This window comes from Anomaloglossus baeobatrachus, chromosome 1, assembly GCF_048569485.1.
Source record: "Anomaloglossus baeobatrachus isolate aAnoBae1 chromosome 1, aAnoBae1.hap1, whole genome shotgun sequence".
In the NCBI taxonomy this organism is placed as follows: domain Eukaryota; kingdom Metazoa; phylum Chordata; class Amphibia; order Anura; family Aromobatidae; genus Anomaloglossus; species Anomaloglossus baeobatrachus.
In genome coordinates this window covers 750,434,976-750,459,604 of record NC_134353.1, presented here as the reverse complement: position 1 = coordinate 750,459,604, position 24,629 = coordinate 750,434,976, and the positions used below count along the sequence as shown (strand labels likewise).

The following is a 24,629-nucleotide window of genomic DNA, read 5'->3' as shown; positions in this document are numbered from 1 at the left end:
GCTCAACAAACACGTAAAGACCAGGCGGTTCCGGATGGAATCCCTCCGCTCCGTCATCGCCTCAATGTCCCAAGGAGATTTCCTTGCATCGATCGATATCAAAGATGCTTATCTCCACGTACCGATTGCTCCAGAGCATCAGCGCTTCCTGCGCTTCGCCATAGGAGACGAACACCTTCAGTTCGTGGTGCTGCCGTTCGGCCTGGCGACAGCCCCACGGGTTTTCACCAAGGTCATGGCTACAGTAGTAGCGGTCCTCCACTCTCAGGGTCACTCGGTGATCCCTTACTTAGACGATCTGCTGGTCAAGGCACCCTCTCAAGAGGCATGCCAGCACAGCCTCAACGCTACTCTGGAGACTCTCCAGAGTTTCGGGTGGATCATCAATTTTCCAAAGTCAAATCTGACACCGGCCCAATCGCTGACATACCTTGGCATGGAGTTTCATACCCTCTCAGCGATAGTGAAGCTTCCGCTGAACAAGCAGCGTTCACTACAGACGGGGGTGCAATCCCTCCTTCAAGGTCAGTCACACCCCTTGAGGCGCCTCATGCACTTCCTGGGGAAGATGGTGGCAGCAATGGAGGCAGTCCCTTTCGCGCAGTTTCACCTGCGTCCTCTTCAACGGGACATCCTACACAAATGGGACAGGAAGCCGACGTCCCTCGACAGGAACGTCTCCCTCTCTCAGGCAACCAAAGCTTCCCTTCGGTGGTGGCTTCTTCCCACTTCATTATCGAAGGGGAAATCCTTCCTACCCCCATCCTGGGCGGTGGTCACGACGGACGCGAGTCTGTCAGGGTGGGGAGCAGTTTTTCTCCACCACAGGGCTCAGGGTACGTGGACTCGGCAAGAGTCCTCACTTCAGATCAATGTTCTGGAGATCAGGGCAGTGTATCTGGCCCTAAAAGCGTTCCAGCAGTGGCTGGAAGGCAAGCAGATCCGAATTCAGTCGGACAACTCCACAGCGGTGGCTTACATCAACCACCAAGGAGGAACACGCAGTCGGCAAGCCTTCCAGGAAGTCCGGCGGATTTTGATGTGGGTGGAAGCCACGGCCTCCACCATCTCTGCAGTTCACATCCCGGGCGTGGAAAACTGGGAAGCAGATTATCTCAGTCGCCAGGGCATGGACGCAGGGGAATGGTCCCTTCACCCGGACGTGTTTCAGGAGATCTGTTGCCGCTGGGGGATGCCGGACGTCGACCTAATGGCGTCCCGGCACAACAACAAGGTCACGGCATTCATGGCACGTTCTCATGATCACAGAGCTCTGGCGGCAGACGCCTTAGTTCAGGATTGGTCGCAGTTTCAACTCCCTTATGTGTTTCCTCCGCTGGCACTGTTGCCCAGAGTGTTACGCAAGATCAGGGCAGACTGCCGCCGCGCCATCCTCGTCGCTCCAGACTGGCCGAGGAGGTCGTGGTACCCGGATCTGTGGCATCTCACGGTCGGCCAACCGTGGGCACTACCAGACCGACCAGACTTGCTGTCTCAAGGGCCGTTTTTCCATCTGAATTCTGCGGCCCTCAACCTGACTGTGTGGCCATTGAGTCCTGGATCTTAGCGTCTTCAGGATTATATCAAGAGGTCATTGCCACTATGAGACAGGCTAGGAAACCAACGTCCGCCAAGATCTACCACAGGACGTGGAAAATATTCCTGTCGTGGTGCTCTGCTCAGGGTTTTTCTCCCTGGCCATTTGCCTTGCCCACTTTTCTGTCCTTTCTTCAGTCCGGATTGGAAAAGGGTTTGTCACTCGGCTCCCTTAAGGGACAAGTCTCTGCGCTCTCTGTGTTTTTTCAGAAGCGCCTGGCCAGACTTCCACAGGTACGCACGTTCCTGCAGGGGGTTTGTCACATCGTCCCTCCTTACAAACGTCCGTTGGAACCCTGGGATCTGAACAGGGTGCTGATGGTTCTTCAGAAACCACCATTCGAGCCAATGAGGGATATTTCTCTCGCACGCCTTTCGCAGAAAGTGGTTTTCCTAGTAGCAGTCACTTCACTTCGGAGAGTGTCTGAGCTAGCAGCACTGTCATGCAAAGCCCCTTTCCTGGTGTTTCACCAGGACAAGGTGGTTCTGCGTCCGGTTCCGGAATTTCTCCCTAAGGTGGTATCCCCCTTTCATCTCAATCAGGATATCTCCTTACCTTCTTTTTGTCCTCATCCAGTTCACCAATGTGAAAAGGATTTGCACTTGTTAGATCTGGTGAGAGCACTCAGATTCTACATTTCTCGTACGGCGCCCCTGCGCCGCTCGGATGCACTCTTTGTCCTTGTCGCTGGCCAGCGTAAAGGGACACAAGCTTCCAAATCAACCCTGGCTCGGTGGATCAAGGAACCAATTCTCGAAGCTTATCGTTCCTCGGGGCTTCCGGTTCCATCAGGGCTGAAGGCCCATTCTACCAGGGCCGTGGGAGCGTCCTGGGCCTTGCGGCACCAGGCTACGGCTCAGCAGGTGTGTCAGGCAGCTACCTGGTCGAGCCTGCACACTTTCACGAAACACTATCAGGTGCATACCTATGCTTCGGCAGATGCCAGCCTAGGTAGGCGAGTCCTTCAGGCGGCGGTTGCCCACCTGTAGGACGGAGCCGTTACGGCTCTATTATGAGGTATTATTTACCCACCCAGGGACTGCTTTTGGACGTCCCAATTGTCTGGGTCTCCCAATGGAGCGACAAAGAAGGGAATTTTGTTTACTTACCGTAAATTCCTTTTCTTCTAGCTCCAATTGGGAGACCCAGCACCCGCCCCTGTTTTTTTGTGTACACATGTTGTTCATGTTGAATGGTTTCAGTTCTCCGATATTCCTTCGGATTGAATTTACTTTAAACCTGTTTATAATTTTTTCCTCCTTCTTGCTTTTGCACCAAAACTGAGGAGCCCGTGGGAGCACGGGGGGTGTATAGGCAGAAGGGGAGGGGCTTTACACTTTTAGTGTAATACTTTGTGTGGCCTCCGGAGGCATAGCTATACACCCCAATTGTCTGGGTCTCCCAATTGGAGCTAGAAGAAAAGGAATTTACGGTAAGTAAACAAAATTCCCTTCTTTCAGCTTATAAGCTGCGGCCACCACCACTGGGCTCTTTTATATACAGCATGTTAGAATGCTGTATATAAGAGCCCAGGCTGCTGTTTAGAACATACAAAAACACTTTATAATACTCGCCCAACAGTCGCGCTGCTGTGGATTTGGGTCAGATGGGCGTCTCCGTTGTCCGGTGCCTACGCCGCCTCTTTCGGCCTTCTTTGTCATCCTTCTTCTGTCGCCGGGGTGCATGACACGTCCTACATCATCCACGCTCGCCGGCACTGAGGTCCTGCGCAGGCGCACTTTGATCTGCCCTGAGCAGGGCAGATTAAAGTATTGTAGTGCGCCTGCGCAGGACATAGCCAAAAGAGGAGGCGCCGGCACCGGACAACGGTTACTCCCATATGGCCCAAATCCACCGTAATCCAATCGTGACTGTTAGGTGAGTATTATAAAGTGTATTTATGTTCTACACAGCGGCCTGGGCTCTCATATTCAGCATGTTAGAATGCTGTGTATAAGAGCCTAGTGATGATGGTCGCAGCTTATAGGCCGAAAAACTGGTGACAGGTTCCCTCGTCTCTCATCCCTTGACAAATTCAACCTGATTCATATTAATGAGAGAAGGCAACAAACGAGCCAGTCTATCCACCAGTAGCCTTGAAAATAACTTAATGTCTACATTCAGCAACAAAGTTGACCTGTTATTCTCTGTTATTCTCTGAGGGATCTTTACTGGGCTAAGGGAGAACACCACCTAATATGTGCTTCTAAAGATTGGGGGGACAAAATGTGTGTTTTTGTCTGCAGAATTAAAAGTTTTAGCCTTAGCCGGTGCTAGTTAATTAACTTTTTTTTTTTTTTTTTTTTTTTTTTTTTTTTTTTTAATACCTGAATTTTATACATTCTTTAGAGACATCTGGACTGGGACATTTACAAGTAGCTGTAGATTGGATTGCAGAATTTTATTTCACCTTGTGAGAGAGCCTGATTTCTGACGCACTGAAAGATCTTATCTAGGGAATGCAGAGAAGTTTATTGAATATACTTTTTAATCCAGGTAGAGAGATATAGATGAGAAAGATCCGAGTCTTGACCTTCAAATAGTTTCTCATACGATGACCGAAAAATGTCAATTTCTTCTGGATTATGAGTGTCTCCACCACTATGTCTCTTGATCCACGGAATGTATATTGCACAAGAAGAAGCGTGTAGCAGTCTTGAAAGATGTCCCCTACGTTTGTTTGATCCTTCATTGAAGAAGCGTTTGAATTTTTCCCTTCGTCTGACATACTTCTGATCTATGAGAGCCCAGCGGCTTTTAAAGTGTTTTACTCTGAATTGCGGTAGTGTTTCACAGTCAAACATACCTGGCTGAGTTCAGACTGCCAGTGTCCAATATAAGCTGCTCACAAATTGGGCACCATGTGTTAGCTGTCAGGTTCTCTTTTAGACCATCTGAATCCAGTAGATTAGAAGCCTCTGAGGGCAGGGTCCTCTCTCCCACTGTACAAGTTTGTCAGTTTTATTTATATATTATGTGTATATATATATAGTGTGTGTGTGTGTGTGTGTGACCCCTGTTTCACATTTACAGCATAATGGAATTAATGTTGCTTTGAAAATTAACGTTTCTAGATGTGCATTCCTATTGATTATAAGCCTTATTCATTTATTACTCTTCCCAATAAGAGTAAAAACAAGTTATTTTCTTAGTAGATAATGCAATTTATCACTTAAAGTACATCTTTGTCTTTTCTGTAGATGACCATATATTTATTTTATTTTTTTACAATATAATTTTAAATAGGTGAATAATGCAAAAGATGCACTTAAAGATTTGGAAAATATGTTGGGATTCCCTTTAAAAGACTTTGTTCCAAACACTCGTTCTGTGAGACCAACGATGGATATTTCAAGAGATTCCTTGACAAAATATCTGGAAAATCTCTTTGGGGAGAAATTATCAGGTTTGTATTTTTACATGCAAAATCCAGAAATAAAAGATGATGTATAAAGGTTCGTGCTCTATCAACATTTTTTTTTTTTTCTTCTTCATGCGGAAATTTTGCAGGGGGTCTCTTTGTGCGACAGTTCAGTCATGGACAATCCAACCCAACTTATTATGTTCGCTTTAATGGAAGAGCACTTGTGTTGCGTAAAAAACCTCCAGGAAAATTGCTGCCATCTGCCCATGCGGTGGAGAGGGAATATAGGTATGTATATATATATATGTATGTATGTGTATATGTATGTATATGTATGTATATATATATATATATATATATATATATATATATATATATATATATATATATATATATATATATATATATATATATATATATATATATATATATATATATATATATATATATATATATATATATATATATATATATATATATATATATATATATATAATTTTTTTTTTTTTACTTAACCTTAGAACGCATACCTGGGGCCTCACAGGCCTGCTAGGTTACTTGTTTTCTATTGTAGATTTCTATGGTTGCGCGTTCTGGGGTTAACATATACTCGTACAATGATCAGCCTCAAATTTTACCACATGGAATAATTCCAAAAATAACCATTGTGGAGAAATCAAATTCTTACAGGCTACTTTCTGCTTTACAATTATCACTAGCTGTGACTATATAGTATTTGAAATGAAAATAAATGAATGCTGTTAGAATATATCTCTGAGCTCAGTTTTCCAGGCAGAATTGCTGATTTCTGCTTTCTATAAACATGATGATTGGTTATAGGATCCTGAAAGCTCTCGGAGAAGCAGGTGTTCCTGTACCAAAGGTGTTCAACCTCTGTGAAGATTCTGCGTAAGTAAATCTCACTTACAGTAAGTATTAAGAATTATTTTATTTGTAGCATGTTTGCATCAAACTAAGTGGCTTATTTTCTGGTAGAATTATTGGGACTCCTTTCTTCCTGATGGAGTTCCTTGCTGGACGTGTCTTTAAAGATCCTGCACTCCCGGGGATGGATGCTAAACAGCGCCATGATATATACACAGAAATGAATAAAGTATTGTGCAAGATTCACAGTGTAGATATCCAAGCAGCTCAGCTGGAGGATTATGGCAAACAAGGTAATCATTGTAATGTTTGTACTCTTTAACGCTTATTAGAAACTTGAGCTGTCAATTAGATTATGATTCTTACTGCTTTACAAAGCATGAACAGAAAAATGCAGGTAATTCTGAATACAGAATTCATCATCCATGTGTACACCGCCTGGCAATGTTTGTGGGAATTGCTGCTTCTAAAAACGTCTAGTGTTACATATCCCAAAAGATTAAAATTGAATATAACAAGCTTTCAATATTGGGCATAAAGTCTTTGGAATATATTGAGAACCTTCTTATTAAAGGGAATCTGGCAGCAGGTTTTTGCTACCTCATCTGAGAGCAGAATTGTGTATGCAGAGAGGCCCTGAGATCAACGATGTATCATTTAGATTACTAGGTACAGCCGTTCTGACACAGTGAAATATTTTAAATTTTGCATGTAGCAGAAAGAGCTATCCCCACCCACACCAGGCTTCCAGTGTACATTTCCATAGACAGAAGCTGCTAATCACAGAAGGGGGCGAAGTCAAACTGAAGCTCATGAGCTGCTGAGACCCATTAATGATAAAGATAAGAGGCTTAAACTAAAGGCCCAGTCACACTAAACAATTTACCAGCGAACCCAACAACGATACAACCTGATAGGGATCGCTGGTAAGTTGCTAGGAGGTCGCTGGTGAGATGTCACACTAAGCGACGCTCCAGCGATCCCACCAACAACCTAACCTGGCAAGGATCGCTGGAGCGTCGCTACACGTGGAAGCATGCTGCGCTTGGTAACTAAGGTAAATATCGGGTAACCAACCTGATATTTACCTTGGTTACCAGCGCACACCGCTTAGCGCTGGCTCCCTGCACACCTAGCCACAGTACACTGTGTACTCTGCTACGTGTGCAGGCAGCAGGGAGCCGGCTTCTGCGGACGCTGGTAACCACGGTAAACATCGGGTAACCAAGAAGCCCTTCCCTTGGTTACCCGATATTTACCTTCGTTACCAGCGTCGGCCGCTCTCACACTGCCAGTGCTGGCTCCCTGTTCCCTGCACTCCTAGCCACAGTACACATCGGGTTAATTACCCGATGTGTACTCCAGCAACGTGTGCAGGGAGCAGGGAGCCGGCACTGACAGCTGAGTGCTTGGGTAATCAAGGGAAGGGCTTCTTGGTTACCTGATGTTTACCGTGGTTACCAGCGTCCGCAGAAGCCGGCTCCTGCTGCCTGCACATTCAGTTGTTGCTCTGTCGCTGTCACACACAGCGATGTGTGCTTCACAGCGGGAGAGCAACAACTAAAATATGGTCCAGGACATTCAGCAACAACCAGCGACCTCACAGCAGGGGCCAGGTTGTTGCTGGATGTCACACACAGGAACATCGCTAGCAAGTTGTGCCTCAGCAGCGATGTTGCTAGCGATGTTGCTTAGTGTGACGGTACCTTAACACTTCAGGTAAACAAAAAAAGATTGTGAGGTAAGGCACGCAGAGATGAATTCTGTGTTTTAACTCTTGCAACATGCTATCTTCGGATTACATCTGTTTAATAACTGTCCCTTTAATAACTGTTAAATCTGATCATAGCTTCTAAAGATTTATGGAGAATTTGACCTGTTCTGTTAATCAACTACCTACTAAAATTTGGAGCATGCTTATAGAGATTAGAGATGAGCACGAGCTTCAGGATCGGAAACAGATTTCCAAAAAAAACAAAGGTTCGGGTTTGAAGTTTAAGTGAGTTACGATTGCAAACCACAGAAGCGAGTAACTCTGTGCTTGGGTGTACGTGATGCACAGCCTTGTGTGAGCCGCGTGCAGTGTTTGATCGGATCACATTTGTGGTAAAATCTGCGTGATTTAGATGGTGTGCACACACAAAACAAGAGAAAAAAAATTGCCCACCATTCCCCGGAAGTGTTTTGCTGATGGCTGGTTGCATGTGTGTGGAAACACAAACTACTCATTTACAGATTTCGACTGCGGTTCGGTTCAAGTGAGGGTCACAAACCGAACCTTATCGAAGGTTTGAATGAACCTGCTGAACTGAACCTCCAAAGGTTCTCATCTCTAAAAGAGATCAACTTAAAAACCCCTTTCTTTATGTACCTCGGCATGTATATGTAAAGAAGTCAATAATCCCCGAGGTTTCATAGCTTCATTCCATATGCAGGCTACAAACCTAATTTTGTGTGGGGCAGAGGAGGAGAAGAATGAATTACTGAGGTACTATATGTTGATCACTAGATAGAAATATACAGATAGGTCAAATAATATTTGGACAGTGACCGAATCTTCATGATTTTAGCTCTACATGCCAATGTGTTTTATTGAAAATGAAACAACTGAGATGTAATTAAAGGTAGACTTTTTTTGGTTTAATAAAAGGGGTTTAACAAAAATATCTTGTGAAACATTTAGGAATTGCAATAATTTTTCTACAACGAATCCTCATTTCAGGAGCTCAGAAGTAATTGGACAAATGTAATTTACCATAAGTAAATATAAGAAAGTAAAATATATCTTTGTACCGTGTTAGCCAGTAGAGATAAAAAAATTGTTTAAGGGGGGCGGAGCCGGACATGGCCGAGTGAGGAAGCTGCTTGTTAGAGCTCCTCTAAATATCCTTCCATAGGGCCGGTTTAATATATATAAAATGGGCAAATCCACCAAGAAAAACAAGCCCAACACCTCAGGGCAACTTTCTGCATCTCAGGGCACGATTGGGGTGTACCTCACCCGCTCCCGGGAGCCTGGGACTGCCTCTCAGCCTGGGAGAGAACTACAGCCGGAAGGGGCCCCTGCACCGGTGTACGCTGGGGCGATGGGCCCGACGATCCAGGGAAGGAGTGAGGCGGCTGGGTCCCCACATGACAAGGAAGGACCCTCCAAAGAACACGCGGGGACGGCAGGAATCAGTGGATCCCCTGCGGTAGAGGAAGCGGCATCATCTGCAGGGCCATTCCAAGATGGCGGCCGCGCTACAGAGACGCCGTCCAGCAGACCGGGAATGGAGGATGGGTCGGCCGCAGCAGGCGTCTTACCTGCTTCACGCCCCGCGGTATCTCTGCTGGAGCCGGGTAATCCTGATGAGTCACCGGCAGCCGGCATTAGGGGAACGGAGACTAATGCGGCGTGTGCGCACGGAGTGCCCGTGTGCTCGGGCCCAGAAGATGCAGCACCATGGCTGGCCCGGGCACGGAAGAGGCAGGCGCTGCACGGGGAAGCCGCACTGCAGGCACCGCTGCCCCTGTCTGCGTACACAGGCCCGACAACTAGAGGAAAGGAGGGAGCAGCGAATTGCCCAGAAGGACTGCTGGGAGAAAGGACCCAGGTACGGGGACCGCGGGAGGGCCTGGGCAGCGGGACTCCAACCAGAGAGGGGGGTAAAGCAACCAGCCAGGCGTCTGCACCAGGGGTTAAAAGACCTTCAGGGGCTGCTGGAAATACAGGAGAGCCACCTGAATCCTGGGTAGCTGCCAGCGAATCCTGGGGGATACTTCAGAGGGAAGCAACCCCCCCTCCCCAGATCGATGGTCCACTGGCTCTTCCTGGGCTGAGAGCCCGACAGCCACAGACAGAGAAAAGGGCATTTTGATTCCCAGGGATGGAGGGCCCAGGGTATTGGGAACACCCCCAATGCGCCACACGTCCATGCCACTGATATGGGATGATGTGAAGAACTCCCAAAGCACGCAACCGCAAACACTAATATACGGTCCAGCTATACAGGACTCTTTCTATTCATACCCCAATTTGTCTCACGCTACCACCTCGATGGGCGAGGACCGCCCGGCCTCCCTGGCAGACCTACGGTCACTGTTGCAAGCGATCCCCAGCAAGAACGACATTGCAGCACTGGCTAATCAAGTGGTGGCGGAGTGTAAACAAGAGTTTATCCAACTACGGCAAGATCTCTCCTCACTTACTCACAGGGTCGATACCCTGACCGAGCAACAATCAAATTCTAAGGCGTCTATTCAATCTATTCAAGAGACTGTAGAAAACCAATCCAAGCAACTATTTGCCCTTCAACAACATGTAGACGACTTAGAGAACAGAAACAGACGGAACAATTTACGAGTTAGAGGTATTCCAGAATCTATTGCCGCTCCTGACATACCTGCTGCTCTCCGTTCTATCTTTAACAATCTGCTGAAGAGGCCACCAGGGGCCCCCCTCGAGCTCGATAGAGCCCATAGGGCTTTACGTCCCCCGGATCCAGATGACCCCCGTCCGAGGGATATCGTGTGCAGAGTGCATTTTTTCGCAGCAAAAGAGGCCATCCTACAAGCAGCCAGGAGGAAGCAGAACTTGTCATATAATGGCTCTACCATACGCATCATGCCAGATCTCTCACGGCACACACTGGCCCAACGTGCGACTCTCAAGCCTCTTCTCGGTGCTTTGAAAGAGAGGGGCCTACCGTTCCGATGGGGATTTCCATTCTCCTTATCGGTGCAGAAGGACTCCAGATGGATGATCCTACGTTCGCCAGAGGACTTGCCGGCGTTTGTTGAGAGTCTGAATCTGCCTACAATCCATATTGCTAACTGGCCGACCACTCTACTCCAGCAGTGGGTGCCCAGGGGACGGCTTGCTTCTTCCAGACCAACGCTACCCCCTGGGTCTAACAAGGGGCTGCCTCCGAGAGGAGAGCGGGGCCGTAGGGCAGGTCGTCCTCGATAACCGAGATGGAGAGGCTTAGGAGCGGGGCACGCTCCGATGACTTATACCGCTTGCAGTTATTGGAGTTACTTGACTCTCGCATGTTGCCTTTCAGTTTATCCAACGCCCGTATTATATATACACTCGATACCTTTGCCGGAACCTTTGGTTATCCTAAATGTGTTTAGTATATACAGAGCTCTACTTGGTCGTGTCTGACATCCTTATTCCCCAAATAGGTTGGGTTCCTCTGTCCTGCCTTGAGGAGGCGGATATGTTCCCTAGGAACGTCTGTTCAGTTATAGTTTACTGTACAAGGTTTTTTTTGCCTGATGTTATCCCTGTTTTCTTTTCTCTCTTCCTCTTTTTCCAGCCTCATCCTACTCATCTCCAATCTTCTCTTCTTTTTATCTTCGGCGGCCGGGCTGATCGTGTTCGATCCCCTCTATTATATATTTCTAATGTCTTATTCTCTTATAGATGGCAGACCTAACCATCGCATCCTTTAATGCCAGGGGCCTCAATGTTCCGGAGAAAAGGTCACAGATACTTTACCATCTTCATAAACGGAAGGTGAGCATAGTGTGCCTCCAGGAGACACACTTTAAACAAGGACATGCCCCTATTCTTAAAAATAAATATTACCAGACATGGGTATCCTCGGACAACCCAGACTCCCGCTCTAAAGGAGTGGCGATAGCCATCCATAAATCCCTCCCACACCAAATTCTAAAGTGCACGACAGATAATCTTGGAAGATATCTTATTCTCTCACTGAGGGTGGGGACTCACATTTTCACAATAATTAATGCATACGCCCCAAATCAAAAACAGGACAGCTTTGTTTCCCGCCTGATCGATACCGCAATCCCCTTGATACAGGGTACGGTGTTTTTATGTGGCGATCTTAATGTCACCCTTGACCCCAAACTAGATAACTCTAAGGGGAAATCCAGTATTGCATACACCACCATTAAACGCATTAAAAAAGCTCTACTGCGTATTCAATTGTTTGATACCTGGAGAATACAACATCCATCGGATAGAGACTATAGTTTCTACTCCCACACTCAGGACTCATATAGTCGTCTTGATTACATACTAATTCAACATAGCGCGCTTCCATGGATTCAACACACGGGAATGGATAACATTCTGTGGTCGGACCATGCCCCAGTGTATTGCACGATTGAGATCCCCTCTCTTGCGGCCCCCAGAGGGTCGTGGCGGCTGAATGAGTCGTTGCTGCTGGATGAGCTTTGTGTTACAGATATTCAGACCTCCATTGCACGGTTCATGGAGGACCACTCAGTAGATGACACAGCCCCCACTTATAAGTGGGAAGCATTGAAATGTGTCCTGCGAGGTATTTTTATTAAGCACGGGTCCCGAGTCAAAAAAGAAAAGACCCAGGACATAGTAAAAGCTCTGCGCAAGGTTTCTAGACTGGAGCTCATCCATAAGCGAGCCTTATCAGCCGAAAATTTACAAGCCCTCTTACAAGCTAGGTTTGAGGTTAAAAAATTGCTTGACTCCTCATACCAGCGTCTAATACAGGTGGGAAAGGGGAGGTTCTATGAATTTGGGGATAAACCGGGTAGGTTGTTGGCTAACGCGCTGAGGGAAGAAAGAGCCCATACCCTCATATCCTGCATCAAGAACCCACGCGATGAAATACTCTATGCCACCCCAGACATTTCAAATACCTTCCATGAATATTATTCCAGGCTGTATAATTTACCTGTCGAGCCCCCCAGGTCGAGTGACGAATGTCCTTTAATGTCCTCACCTTTTAGATGTCTCGACAGCTCTGTAATTGATAGTCTGGAAAGCCCATTTTTACTGGAGGACTTATTAGCAGTGATCCGCGACACTCCTGGTAATAAGAGTCCAGGCCCCGATGGATTCCAATGCCAAATTTTATAAATCCTTCTCAGACCAATTAGCGCCCCTAATGCTCCTTTCCTTTAATTCAATCTCAGATTCTGTACCCTTCCCACCCCACTCCACCACGGCGCACATTTCACTACTCCGTAAAGCCGGAAAAGACCCCATGGCGTGCAGTAGTTTTAGACCAATATCACTTCTTAATGTAGATTTAAAAATTTATGCCAAGCTTTTGGCAAATAGATTGGGCCCTTTGCTCCCTGACTTGATCCACTTTGATCAGGTCGGATTTGTCCCGGGTAGAGAGGCGAGGGACAATACCATAAAAACCCTGGATTTAATTCAACATGCACATACTAAAAAACTTCCTTTAATGTTGCTGTCCCTGGACGCTGAGAAGGCTTTTGACAGAGTCTCCTGGCAGTCACTCTCACAGACCCTAGTCCATATAGGCCTGGGACCAGTCTTCTCGTCTAAAATTATGGCTTTATACCATTCCCCGACTGCTCACCTTAAGATTAATGGCACTTTGTCAAAACCCTTCTCCATTCGAAACGGGACCCGGCAGGGTTGCCCCTTGTCACCTTTACTGTATGTCCTAGTCATGGAACATTTATTGTCGGCCATTCGAGCCAACCCGGACATTCGGGGAATCAAGATCGCCAATCGGGAGCATAAATGCGCCGCATTTGCCGACGATCTCCTTATATATCTGTGTAATCCCATCACATCCCTCCCGTCCTTAATGCTAGAGCTAAACCGTTTTAGTAAGTGGTCCAATTTTAAAATTAATTTCGATAAATCAGAGGCTCTAAATATCTCCCTACCCCAAGCAACTGTGAATGTTATAAAACCAAACTTCCCTTTTAGATGGCCACCCCAAGGCAATATTGGATATCTGGGCATTAAGATCCCATCTGACCTGTCCAGACTTTTTCAATTAAACTACCAAAGCTTCCTGTTACGGCTCGAGGGGGATTTGGCTCTGTGGCATAGGGGCACCCTTTCATGGTTTGGCAGGATCAACGCACTCAGGATGACGGCTCTGCCGAGATTGCTGTATTTAATACAGACGGTTCCGGTCTATGTTCCAGCAATCTATTGGGCCAAGATGCAGCGCATATTTGGTCGATTTGTTTGGTCTGGAAGACGTGCTCGTATAGGGAGCAACGTCCTAACTAGGACCAAGGGTGCGGGAGGGACGGGATTGCCTGACTGCAGGCGGTACTACTTAGCGGCCGCTCACGCCAGGGTCATGGATTTTCTGCATAATTCTGGTTCTAAGCTTTGGGTTTGCCTGGCTCAAGATTTGTGCCCCCTATCTTTACTGACTCTGCCATGGACCTGGCCGCTCCTCACCAAACATAAGATCGAGATGTCCTATAGCACCAAACAAACATTGAAAACGATTCACTCTGTGTCATCGGGCAATCTCATGATCCAGCCTAGGGGGCCCCTTATGCCACTAACCGATAACCCGGAGTTCTTACCGGGAGCATCATCTAACAATTTTCTGGGAAGCACGAAACTGAATCCCTTGAGATTAAATCGGGTAGCGCCAGGGGGGTCCTTTGTCCCACTCCTGGAGATGGTAGAGAGCCGTAATTTCAAACTGAGATTCCATTTTGAATATGCCCAACTCAAACATTTTCTGATCTCCCAAGACATTGTCACGGCTCATCCCTTGCCCCCGACTCCTTTTGAAACCCTTTGCACCGGGTCCTCTGATACGCGTCATGCAATATCAAGGGTGTACAAGCTTATGACTAGTGCAGTGGAGGTAACGCCTCCTCGTTTCTGTACAGCATGGGAGTTGGAGCTCAATCAAACGATCCCCGGGAATCAATGGGAGCGTTGTTTCCGTCTGACCCACAGGTCCGTGGTTGCCACTAGGATGCAGGAAACCAGCTATAAGATTCTTTCCAGGTGGTACAGGGTCCCGGCGTCCCTCCATATGTGGTGCCCCGAAATACCGGACACTTGCTGGCGTTGTGGGGCCCAAGGGGGCACCATGTCCCACATCTGGTGGCACTGCCCGAGCCTGTCGGTCTTTTGGAGCAAAGTACTAGCAGCCATACAAGGGGTCACAGGGATTGTAGTCCCCAGTCGCCCGGAGGCAGTTTTACTGTTTATCTTCAAAGTATCGGAGAAGGTTTTTAAGAAAACTGTCCTGGGCCATCTTCTTCAGGCCGCTAAGACAGTGATCCCGCGGCGCTGGAAAGACTCTACCCCCCCCCAACGGTGGATGAGTGGGTAACTGAGGTAAATGTGATCCACCGTATGGAAATGGTGATGGCCCAGTCACGAGGGCAGACGGTAGAGACAGCCACTAAGTGGTTCCAGTGGGAGTCCTTCCTGTCCAGTAAAAAATTTCTTGAACTAATTTAATCTCCGAAATGGGGGCACCTGGCTTTTTCTCTTTTAGACAGCATACACCACCCTTTCGACAACTCTTAGCTTACCGGACAATGTATCAGTCCCGGTCGCCTTACCCTGCTGTTACCCTGCTTTCTCTCTCCCTTCTCCTTCCTTTGAAACACCTTCCCTCTTTGGATTCTGTGATTACCACTCGTCTTAACCTCTTCTTCTTGTTTTACTATTATCTAAGGTTTTAAATGATTATCCATGTATTATTGCTACCATCCATATAATATTACGAAGCCTGTGAATCGCATCATTTGTTATAGCATGGATGTATATTCTCATATTGTATTTCTTTGAAAACTCAATAAAATCTTAAATTGGAAAAAAAAAAAAAAAAAATTGTTTAAAAGAACTGAGAGTCCTCAGTGGTTGATACCTTTTTAATGGCTAACTGAAAAGATGGTAATAATTGCAAGCTTTCGAGACTACTCAGGTCTCTTCATCAGGCATGGTATAACACCAATTCTGAAGAGTCACATATTTATACACAACAGGACTTAAGCCTGCTTTACACGGTACGACCGATTGTGCGATTTCACAATCGATCGTACCCGCCCCCGTCCTTTTTGCGTCACGGGCAAATCGCTGCCCGTGTCGCACAAAGTTAGTAACCCCCGTCACACATACTTACCTCTCGTGCGACCTCGCTGTGGGCGGCGAACGTCCACTTCCTGGAGTGGGAGGGACGTTCGGCGTCACAGCGACGTCACACGGCCGCCGGCCAATAGAAGCGGAGGGGCGGAGATGAGCGGGACGTAAACATCCCGCCCACCTCCTTCCTTCCATATAGAGACGGCGGCGGCCGCGGGAGGCAGGTGAGCTGCTCATCGTTCCCGTGGTGTCACACGGAGCGACGTGTGCTACCACGGAAACGATGGTCAACTAAAGTAAACGATATTATGGAACCTAACGAGCAGTACCCGACTCACGATTTGTGAGCGATACTGCGTCGCTAGGAGGTGTCACACAGGCCGGCATCGCCAGCGATGCCGGATGTGCGTCACAAAAACCGTGACCCCGACGATCTATCGCACGATAGATTGCCTGGTGTAAAGCACCCTTTAGACTAGTGCAGTAAAAAAAACAAAAAAAAAAAAAAAACAAGTTATATGAAACAGAACTATCACTATGGCAGGGGGCAAACTGTTGTGGCCATAAATACTGCTGCAGTTCAGTGTGAAAGTTTTATTGTCCTCTGATAAGGGTCTGACCCAGGCTGTGACACGCTCGGATGGTCAGAGGCGCACATCTTTTAACTGATGTAAAAAGACATGAATCCATGAGACACATTCATTCCTTCTCTGAATGTGTCAAAGGTCATCATAAGTTTGTACTCCCATAGTCTCCTATCTCTCTGGGACTTGAAGTTTTCTTTCATGTCCATGATGCTGTGGTCTGAATTACAAAAATGTTTGGCCACAGGTAGATCCATCCTTTTTTCTCTAATTGTGTGGCGGTGAGAATTCATCCTTGTCCTGAGCTGTTGTCCTGTCTCCCCTACATACAGACCCCCAGTTGGACATTTGGTACATATAATTAAGTACACCACATTGGTTGTAGTGCAGCTGAAGGTACCTGGGATCTTGTAGTCCTGATGTGATCTGGGAATCTTTATCTTGTCCGTTGTCAATATTAATGGACATACATGGTCTTACATTTTTTTCTGGTTGCAGGGAAATGTTCCTGTTGGTGTTGGAGAGGACAGGGAGCTTCTGACAATGATGCTTCTTAGATTTGGGGGCTGTCTAAAACACAGAAGTGGGGGGTCTGGAAAAATAGATTTTAACCGGGCATCTTTTTGCAGTAATGGTTGTAGTTTCCATGCAGCTCCTCTAAACACCTCCAGATGTGGATTGTAGGTGACTACAAGAGGGACCCGGTTGTTTTCTTCTTTAGTTTTATAATGTAGAAGATGGTTTCTTGATATTCTGGTGGCTCTTATAATCTGGTTTTCAATTGTTCTTGGGTGGTAGCCTTGATTCAGAAAGGTTTTCTTTGTCGCTCCATTGGGAGACCCAGACAATTGGGTGTATAGCTTCTGCCTCCGGAGGCCACACAAAGTATTACACTTTAAAAAGTGTAACCCCTCCCCTCTGCCTATACACCCTCCCATGGATCACGGGCTCCTCAGTTTTATGCTTTGTGGGGAAGGAGGCACACATCCACTCATGCATTCTCATATTAGTTATGTCGGTTGGAAGAAAAGAGGGCCCCCACGGGGCCCCCGGCATGTTCCCTTCTCACCCCACTACGTCGGCGGTGTTGTTAAGGTTGAGGTACCCATTGCGGGTACAAAGGCCGGAGCCTCATGCCGTCTCCTTCACCATCCCTTAGCGGCTTTGGGAGAAGTGGGATCCTGAACGGTCATCCAGTTGCTGGGACCGTGCTCCCTCCGCATCCCCTGTGGGAATCTGCCGGACCGGAGTCTATTCAACCTCAGGGACCGGGCCCTGCAACTCTAAGGTACTCTGTGTCCCCATTGGGGAATGTGCAGGAGCGCACCTTCTTCCCGGACGCTGCGGCAGCTGCTGAATTGAGAAGACCGGCGGACTTCCGCGCCGACCGTGCCTGCTTGTCGGGCACGGTCTCAAATTTAGTCCCCGGCTTCATCGCGGCCTAGTCACAAAAATCCCGCCCCCGGGCCTGCCTGTCAGGGGTAAGGGCGGGACTGCCGACCTGACGTCGGATGTGAGGGCTGGAGCATCCTGCATGTTTCCTCCCCCCTCACTGATCACTGTGGGGACCCCAGATTCCCGCACTTTCCTGGCGCCGCCCACGGCTCCACTCCTCCCCTGAGATCTCCGGCAGCGATTTTTTTGGGCATTCTGCCGGTGGAGGATTCTCAGGAACAGCTCTGCAGCTCCAGGGGACCTAAAGCTGGGAATCTGGAGGCACACACTCCGCTTGTTAGCGGTCGGTAAGCCACACCGGTCACCCGGTGCTGGTCCCCCCTAGGGTGCCGGAATAGATTTGCCCATATACCCTCAGTGATCATTCTCCTAGGAGACAACAGCATGTCGTCCACAAGGAGCAAAGCTGTTAAGGCACAGGAGTTTTTTGCGGCCTGTACCTCTTGTGGGGCTATGTTACCTGCGGGTTCCACCTACCCTCACTGTGAGCAATGCTCGACCCCTGTTTCACTTGCTCAGCCGGAGCCTCGGTCACTAGTGGACCCCTCGGCTCATGTAGACCCCCCTGCTCCCCCTGTCCAGGCGCCAGGGACAGAGTTCTCCTCTTTTGCTGAGAAACTCTCTGAGTCACTTTCACAATCCATGGCTCAGTCTATGGACAAATGGTCTGCCAAGCTACTAGAAGCTTTGCAGTCCAGACTGGTCCTTACACAGGCCCCGGCCCCTGTTGGATCGTCACCTCCAGGCCCCTCTCGGTCCGAGCCGCAGCGCGCTCCCAGGTTGGGCCCTAGGTCCCACGCGGAGGACTCCTGCCAGGACCACAGTCCTAGACAGGCTAAGCTGGCTCGCTGGGAATCTTCCCCGACTTCTTCACGCTGCTCAGGTTCCCAGCTTGAGGACTCTCTGGAGGACGAGGCGGACGTCGCAACTCAGGGTTCTGACCCTGACGTCGCCCTTAACCTTGATACACCTGAGGGGGACGCATTAGTGAATGATCTTATCTCGTCCATCAACCAGGTGTTGGATCTCTCTCCCCCGCCTCCTACTGTAGAGGAGTCGGCGTCTCAGCAGGAGAAACACCAGTTTCGGTTCCCCAAACGTACACTTAGTGCGTTCTTCGATCACTCTAACTTCAGAGACGCTGTCCAGAAGCCCAGAGCGGTTCCGGACAAGCGCTTTACTAAGCGCCTCACTGACACGCGTTACCCCTTCCCCGCTGAAGTCGTTAAGGGGTGGGCTCAGTGTCCCAAGGTGGATCCTCCAGTCTCTAGATTGGCGGCTAGATCTGTGGTATCGGTGGCAGATGGCTCATCGCTAAAGGATGCCACTGACAGGCAGATAGAGCTCCTGGTGAAGTCCATCTATGAGGCCACGGGCGCGTCTTTTGCCCCGGCCTTTGCAGCCGTGTGGGCACTCCAAGCTATCTCGGCTTGTCTGACTGAGATTAATGCTGTCACACGTAATTCTGCTCCGCAAGTTGCGTCTTTGACTTCTCAAACGTCAGCTTTTTCTTCCTACGCCATGAACGCAGTCCTAGACTCGGCTAGCCGTACAGCTGTGGCATCCGCTAACTCTGTGGCAGTCCGCAGGGCCATGTGGCTGCGCGAATGGAAGGCAGACTCGCCCTCCAAGAGGTTCTTAACCGGTTTGCCGTTTGCTGGCGAACGCTTGTTTGGCGAATGATTGGATGAGATTATTAAGGAATCCAAGGGAAAGGACTCATCCTTACCCCAGTCCAGACCTAAGAGACCTCAACAACGGAAAATACAATCGAGGTTTCGGTCCTTTCGTCCCTCCGCCAAGCCCCAATCCTCTTCGTCCAGCAGGCAGGAGAAAGGCCAGAGGAACTCCTATGCGTGGCGGTCCAAGTCATGCCCCCAAAAGGCCGCAGGAGGCACTGCCTCCAAGGCAGCCTCCTCATGACTCTCGGCATCCCCTAACCGCATCCTCGGTTGGTGGCAGGCTCTCCCGCTTTGGCGACGCCTGGTGGCCACATGTTCAAGACCGATGGGTGAGAGACATTCTGTCTCACAGTTACAAGATTGAGTTCAGCTCCCGTCCTGCGGCTCGTTTCTTCAGAACCTCTCCGCCCCCCGCTCAGGCCGACGCACTTTTTCAGGCGGTGGACGCTCTGAAGACAGAAGGAGTTGTGAACCCCGTTCCCCTTCAGGAACGTGGTCGCGGTTTTTACTCCAACTTGTTCGTGGTGCCAAAAAAGGACGGATCATTCCGTCCCGTTCTGGACCTCAAACTGCTCAACAGACACGTGAGAACCAGACTGTTTCGGATGGAATCTCTCCGCTCGGTCATCGCCTCGATGTCACAAGGAGACTTCCTAGCATCGATCGACATCAAAGATGCTTATCTCCACGTGCCGATCGCACCCGAACATCAACGCTTCTTGCGTTTCGCTATCAGGGACGAACACCTTCAGTTCGTGGCATTGCCTTTCGGCCTGGCGACAGCCCCACGGGTTTTCACCAAAGTCATGGTATCCGTCGTGGCGGTCCTACACTCTCAGGGCCACTCGGTGATTCCCTACCTAGACGATCTCCTAGTCAGGGCCCCTTCTCGGGTGGCGTGTCAACACAGCCTTACAGTCGCTCTGGCGACTCTCCAGCAGTTCGGGTGGATCATCAACTTCCCAAAATCCAAGTTGACACCGACCCAATCACTGACTTACCTCGGGATGGAGTTTCATACACAGTCAGCGGTAGTCAAGCTACCGCGAGACAAGCAGCTTTCTCTGCAGGCAGGGGTGCAATCACTTCTTCGGAGTCAGTCACACCCCTTAAGGCGCCTCATGCACTTCCTGGGGAAGATGGTGGCAGCGATGGAGGCAGTGCCGTTCGCGCAATTCCATCTACGGCAGCTCCAATGGGACATTCTCCGCAAATGGGACAGGAGGTCGGCTTCCCTCGACAGGAACGTCTCTCTTTCCCTTGCAACCAAGACGTCACTTCAGTGGTGGCTCCTTCCCAATTCTCTATCGCAGGGAAAATTCTTCCTACCCCCAACCTGGGCTGTGGTCACCACGGACGCGAGCCTGTCAGGGTGGGGAGCGGTTTTTCTCCACCACAGGGCTCAGGGAACCTGGACTCCGATGGAGTCTTCCCTTCAGATCAATGTTCTGGAAATAAGGGCAGTGTATCTAGCCCTATTGGCTTTTCAGCGGTGGCTGGAGGGCAGGCAGATCCGTATCCAGTCGGACAACGCCACTGCCGTCGCATACATCAACCACCAAGGCGGCACTCGCAGTCGTCAAGCCTTCCAGGAAGTCCGGCGGATTCTGCAGTGGGTGGAAGCCACAGCCTCCACCATCTCCGCAGTTCACATCCCGGGCGTAGAAAACTGGGAAGCAGATTTTCTCAGTCGTCAGGGCATGGATGCGGGGGAATGGTCTCTGCACCCAGAAGTGTTTCGAGAGATCTGTCGCCGCTGGGGAACGCCGGACGTCGATCTCATGGCGTCACGGCACAACAACAAAGTCCCGGCATTCATGGCACGGTCTCAGGATCACAGAGCTCTGGCGGCGGACGCGTTAGTTCAGGACTGGTCGCAGTTCCGACTGCCTTATGTGTTTCCTCCTCTGGCGATGCTGCCCAGAGTGTTACGCAAGATCAGGTCCGACTGCCGTCGCGCCATTCTCGTCGCTCCAGACTGGCCGAGGCGGTCGTGGTACCCGGATCTGTGGCATCTCACGGTGGGTCAGCCGTGGGCGCTTCCAGACTGCCCAGACTTGCTGTCACAAGGGGCATTTTTCCATCTGAATTCTGTGGCCCTCAACCTGACTGTGTGGCCATTGAGTCCTGGCTCCTAGCGTCTTCAGGGTTATCTCAGGATGTCATTGCCACCATGAGACAGGCCAGGAAGCCAACGTCCGCCAAGATCTATTACAGGTCTTGGCAAATCTTCTTATCCTGGTGCTCTGATAACGGTTTCTCTCCATGGCCGTTTGCCTTACCCACTTTTCTTTCATTCCTCCAATCCGGAATGGACAAGGGTTTGTCACTCTGCTGTCTCAAGGGCCAAGTATCGGCGCTCTCCGTATTTTTTCAAAAGCGTCTAGCCAGGCTTCCGCAGGTTCGCACGTTCCTGCAGGGAGTTTGCCACATAGTCCCACCTTACAAGCGTCCGCTAGAACCCTGGGACCTTAACAGGGTGCTAACGGCTCTTCAGAAACCACCTTTCGAGCCGCTGCGGGATGTCTCTTTATCACGTCTTTCGCAAAAGGTGGCCTTTCTAGTGGCAATTACATCACTCCGGAGAGTGTCTGAGCTTGCAGCGCTATCATGCAAAGCCCCCTTCCTGGTGTTTCACCAGGATAAGGTGGTTCTGCGTCCGGTTCCAGAATTTCTCCCTAAGTTGGTATCTACTTTTCATCTCAATCAGGATATCTCCTTACCTTCATTTTGCCCTAATCCAATTCACCAATGTGAAAAGGATTTGCACTCTTTGGATCTGGTGAGAGCACTCCGGCTCTACGTGTCTCGCACGGCGCCCCCTGCGTCGTTCAGATGCGCTTTTTGTCCTTGTCGCTGCCAAGCGTAAGGGTTCGCAGGCTTCCAAGTCAACCTTGGCTCGGTGGATCAAGGAACCGATTCTCGAAGCCTACCGTTCTTCTGGGCTTCCGCTTCCTTCAGGGCTGAAAGCCCATTCTACCAGAGCCGTGGGTGCGTCCTGGGCATTGCGGCACCGGGCTACGGCTCAGCAGGTGTGTCAGGCAGCAACGTGGTCTAGTCTGCACACTTTCACGAAACACTATCAAGTGCATACCTATGCTTCAGCAGACGCCAGTCTAGGTAGGCGAGTCCTTCAGGCGGCGGTTGCCCACCTGTAAGAGGAGGGCTGTTTCGGCTCTTGTTATTGAGGTATTCTTTTACCCACCCAGGGACTGCTTTTGGACGTCCCAATTGTCTGGGTCTCCCAATGGAGCGACAAAGAAGAAGGGAATTTTGTTTACTTACCGTAAATTCCTTTTCTTCTAGCTCCTATTGGGAGACCCAGCACCCGCCCCTGTTCCCTTCGGGCTGGTTGTTCTTTTGTGTACACATGTTGTTCATGTTGAATTGTTCTTTTGGTTCATGGTTCAGTTCTCCGAACATCCTTCGGATTGAATTTACCCTAGACCAATTTATAAGTCTTCTCCTTCCTGCTTTTGCACCAAAACTGAGGAGCCCGTGATCCACGGGAGGGTGTATAGGCAGAGGGGAGGGGTTACACTTTTTAAAGTGTAATACTTTGTGTGGCCTCCGGAGGCAGAAGCTATACACCCAATTGTCTGGGTCTCCCAATAGGAGCTAGAAGAAAAGGAATTTACGGTAAGTAAACAAAATTCCCTTCTTTCTGAGGCCCTCAAGGTGATTGTCTCTATCTGTACTGTTGGAACATATCCGATTGTACCTGATAGCCTGGCTGTATACAGTAGAGTTTTTTTTATGTGTTTTGGATGAAAACTGTCCCATTTCAGGTATGTTGGACGGTCAATTGGGTTCTTGTACAGGGATGTCTGTATTTCTTTGTTCCGTAGTTTAATAATGGTGTCCAAGAAGTTGATTTCCGTGCAGGAGTAGTTGAGTGTTAGGTTGATGGTGGGATGAAACTGATTAAATTGTTCATGGAAGGTCTTCAGCTGCTGCTCAGACTCTGTCCAGATAATTAAAATATCATCAATCTAACGGTAGTAGGCCAGAGGCCTGATAGGACAAGAGGATAAAAAGTCACTCTCAAGCTTGGCCATGAAAAGATTTGCATATTGTGGTGCCATTTTGCTTCCCATTGCAGTCCCAGTCTCCTGTAGATACTTTGCATTTGACAATGACATATAATTATGGGTGAGGATGAATTTTGTAAGCTTCACTACAGAATTGGCATCAGTTCCTGTATTTTCCAGGAAAATTTTGCAAGCATTTAATCCATCCTGGTGTGGAATATTCAAGTACAAGGATTCCACATCCATGGTAGCAAAGATGGTTCCCTCTGGAAGAGGACCTTTTAGCTGATAGTTTTTTCAATAGGTCAGTAGTGTCCTGGATGTAGCTGGTTGTATCCCTTACCAAGGGTTTAAGGATACCCTCTACCCATCCAGAGACTTGTTCAGTGAGGGTGCCCACGCATGAAATGATGGGTCTTCCTGGGTTTCCAGATTTGTGAATTTTGGGAAGCATGTAGAATGTGCCTATTCTTGGACTCACCGGTATCTGTTCATCAGTTCTTATGGATATGTCAGGCAGACAAGAGGCCAACTTGTTAAGTTCCTTGTAATAGTCCTGTGTAGGGTCAGACTCCAATTTCTTATAGTAGCGTGTGTCCATCAGTTGTCTGTGTGCTTCCTTCATGTAGTCTGATTTGTTCATCATGACTATTGCACCCCCCTTGTCTGCAGGTTTAATGATGATTTCTTTGTTGGTTTTCAAAGATTTTATGGCCCTTCTCTCCTGGGCACTGATGTTGGATGGTTGCCTCCTGTGTGTGTCTAGGAAAGTGGATTTTACAAAATGTCTGAAGTGTCTATATAGTTATCCAGATGAGGGTTGCGTCCTGGTGGAGGTGTCCAATCTGATCTTTTCCTGGTTGTCGAGATCCGTCTTCCTTCAGTCTGGGTGGATTCTGAAACATCTGCATCGCTAAAATATTCCCTCAGACGTAGTCTCCTGAAGTAATCTTCCATGTCGCTGCAGAGTTCAATTTTGTCTAGAGCTTTAGTAGGACAAAATGAGAGTCCTCTAGAAAGCACAGCAACTTCCATTTTGTTTGGTTTGTAATCCGAGAGATTGATAACACAGATGCTTTTGTGTCTTGAATGGAGTGGTTGTCCAAGTTGTCAGGTTTTGGCTTTTTTCTCCACCTGTTTGTATTAAGTCCTGAATTGAGGCGCAGTCTATGTAGCTTCTTTTCCTTGTTGTGGATCAG

At 48.7% G+C, this 24,629-nt stretch overlaps 1 protein-coding gene across 2 annotated transcripts in view; it reads left to right on the top strand.

Annotated features, from left to right (window-relative positions):
• Window positions 1-24,629, top strand: part of ACAD10 (acyl-CoA dehydrogenase family member 10) — a 96,683-nt gene that overhangs the window by 40,139 nt on the left and 31,915 nt on the right. For both annotated transcript variants that reach the window (XM_075323714.1, XM_075323723.1), the window contains exons 6-9: window positions 4,844-5,003; window positions 5,108-5,249; window positions 5,802-5,870; window positions 5,958-6,139. In XM_075323714.1, the coding sequence (XP_075179829.1) occupies window positions 4,844-5,003; window positions 5,108-5,249; window positions 5,802-5,870; window positions 5,958-6,139 (553 nt within the window). The remainder of the gene's footprint in view (window positions 1-4,843; window positions 5,004-5,107; window positions 5,250-5,801; window positions 5,871-5,957; window positions 6,140-24,629) is intronic.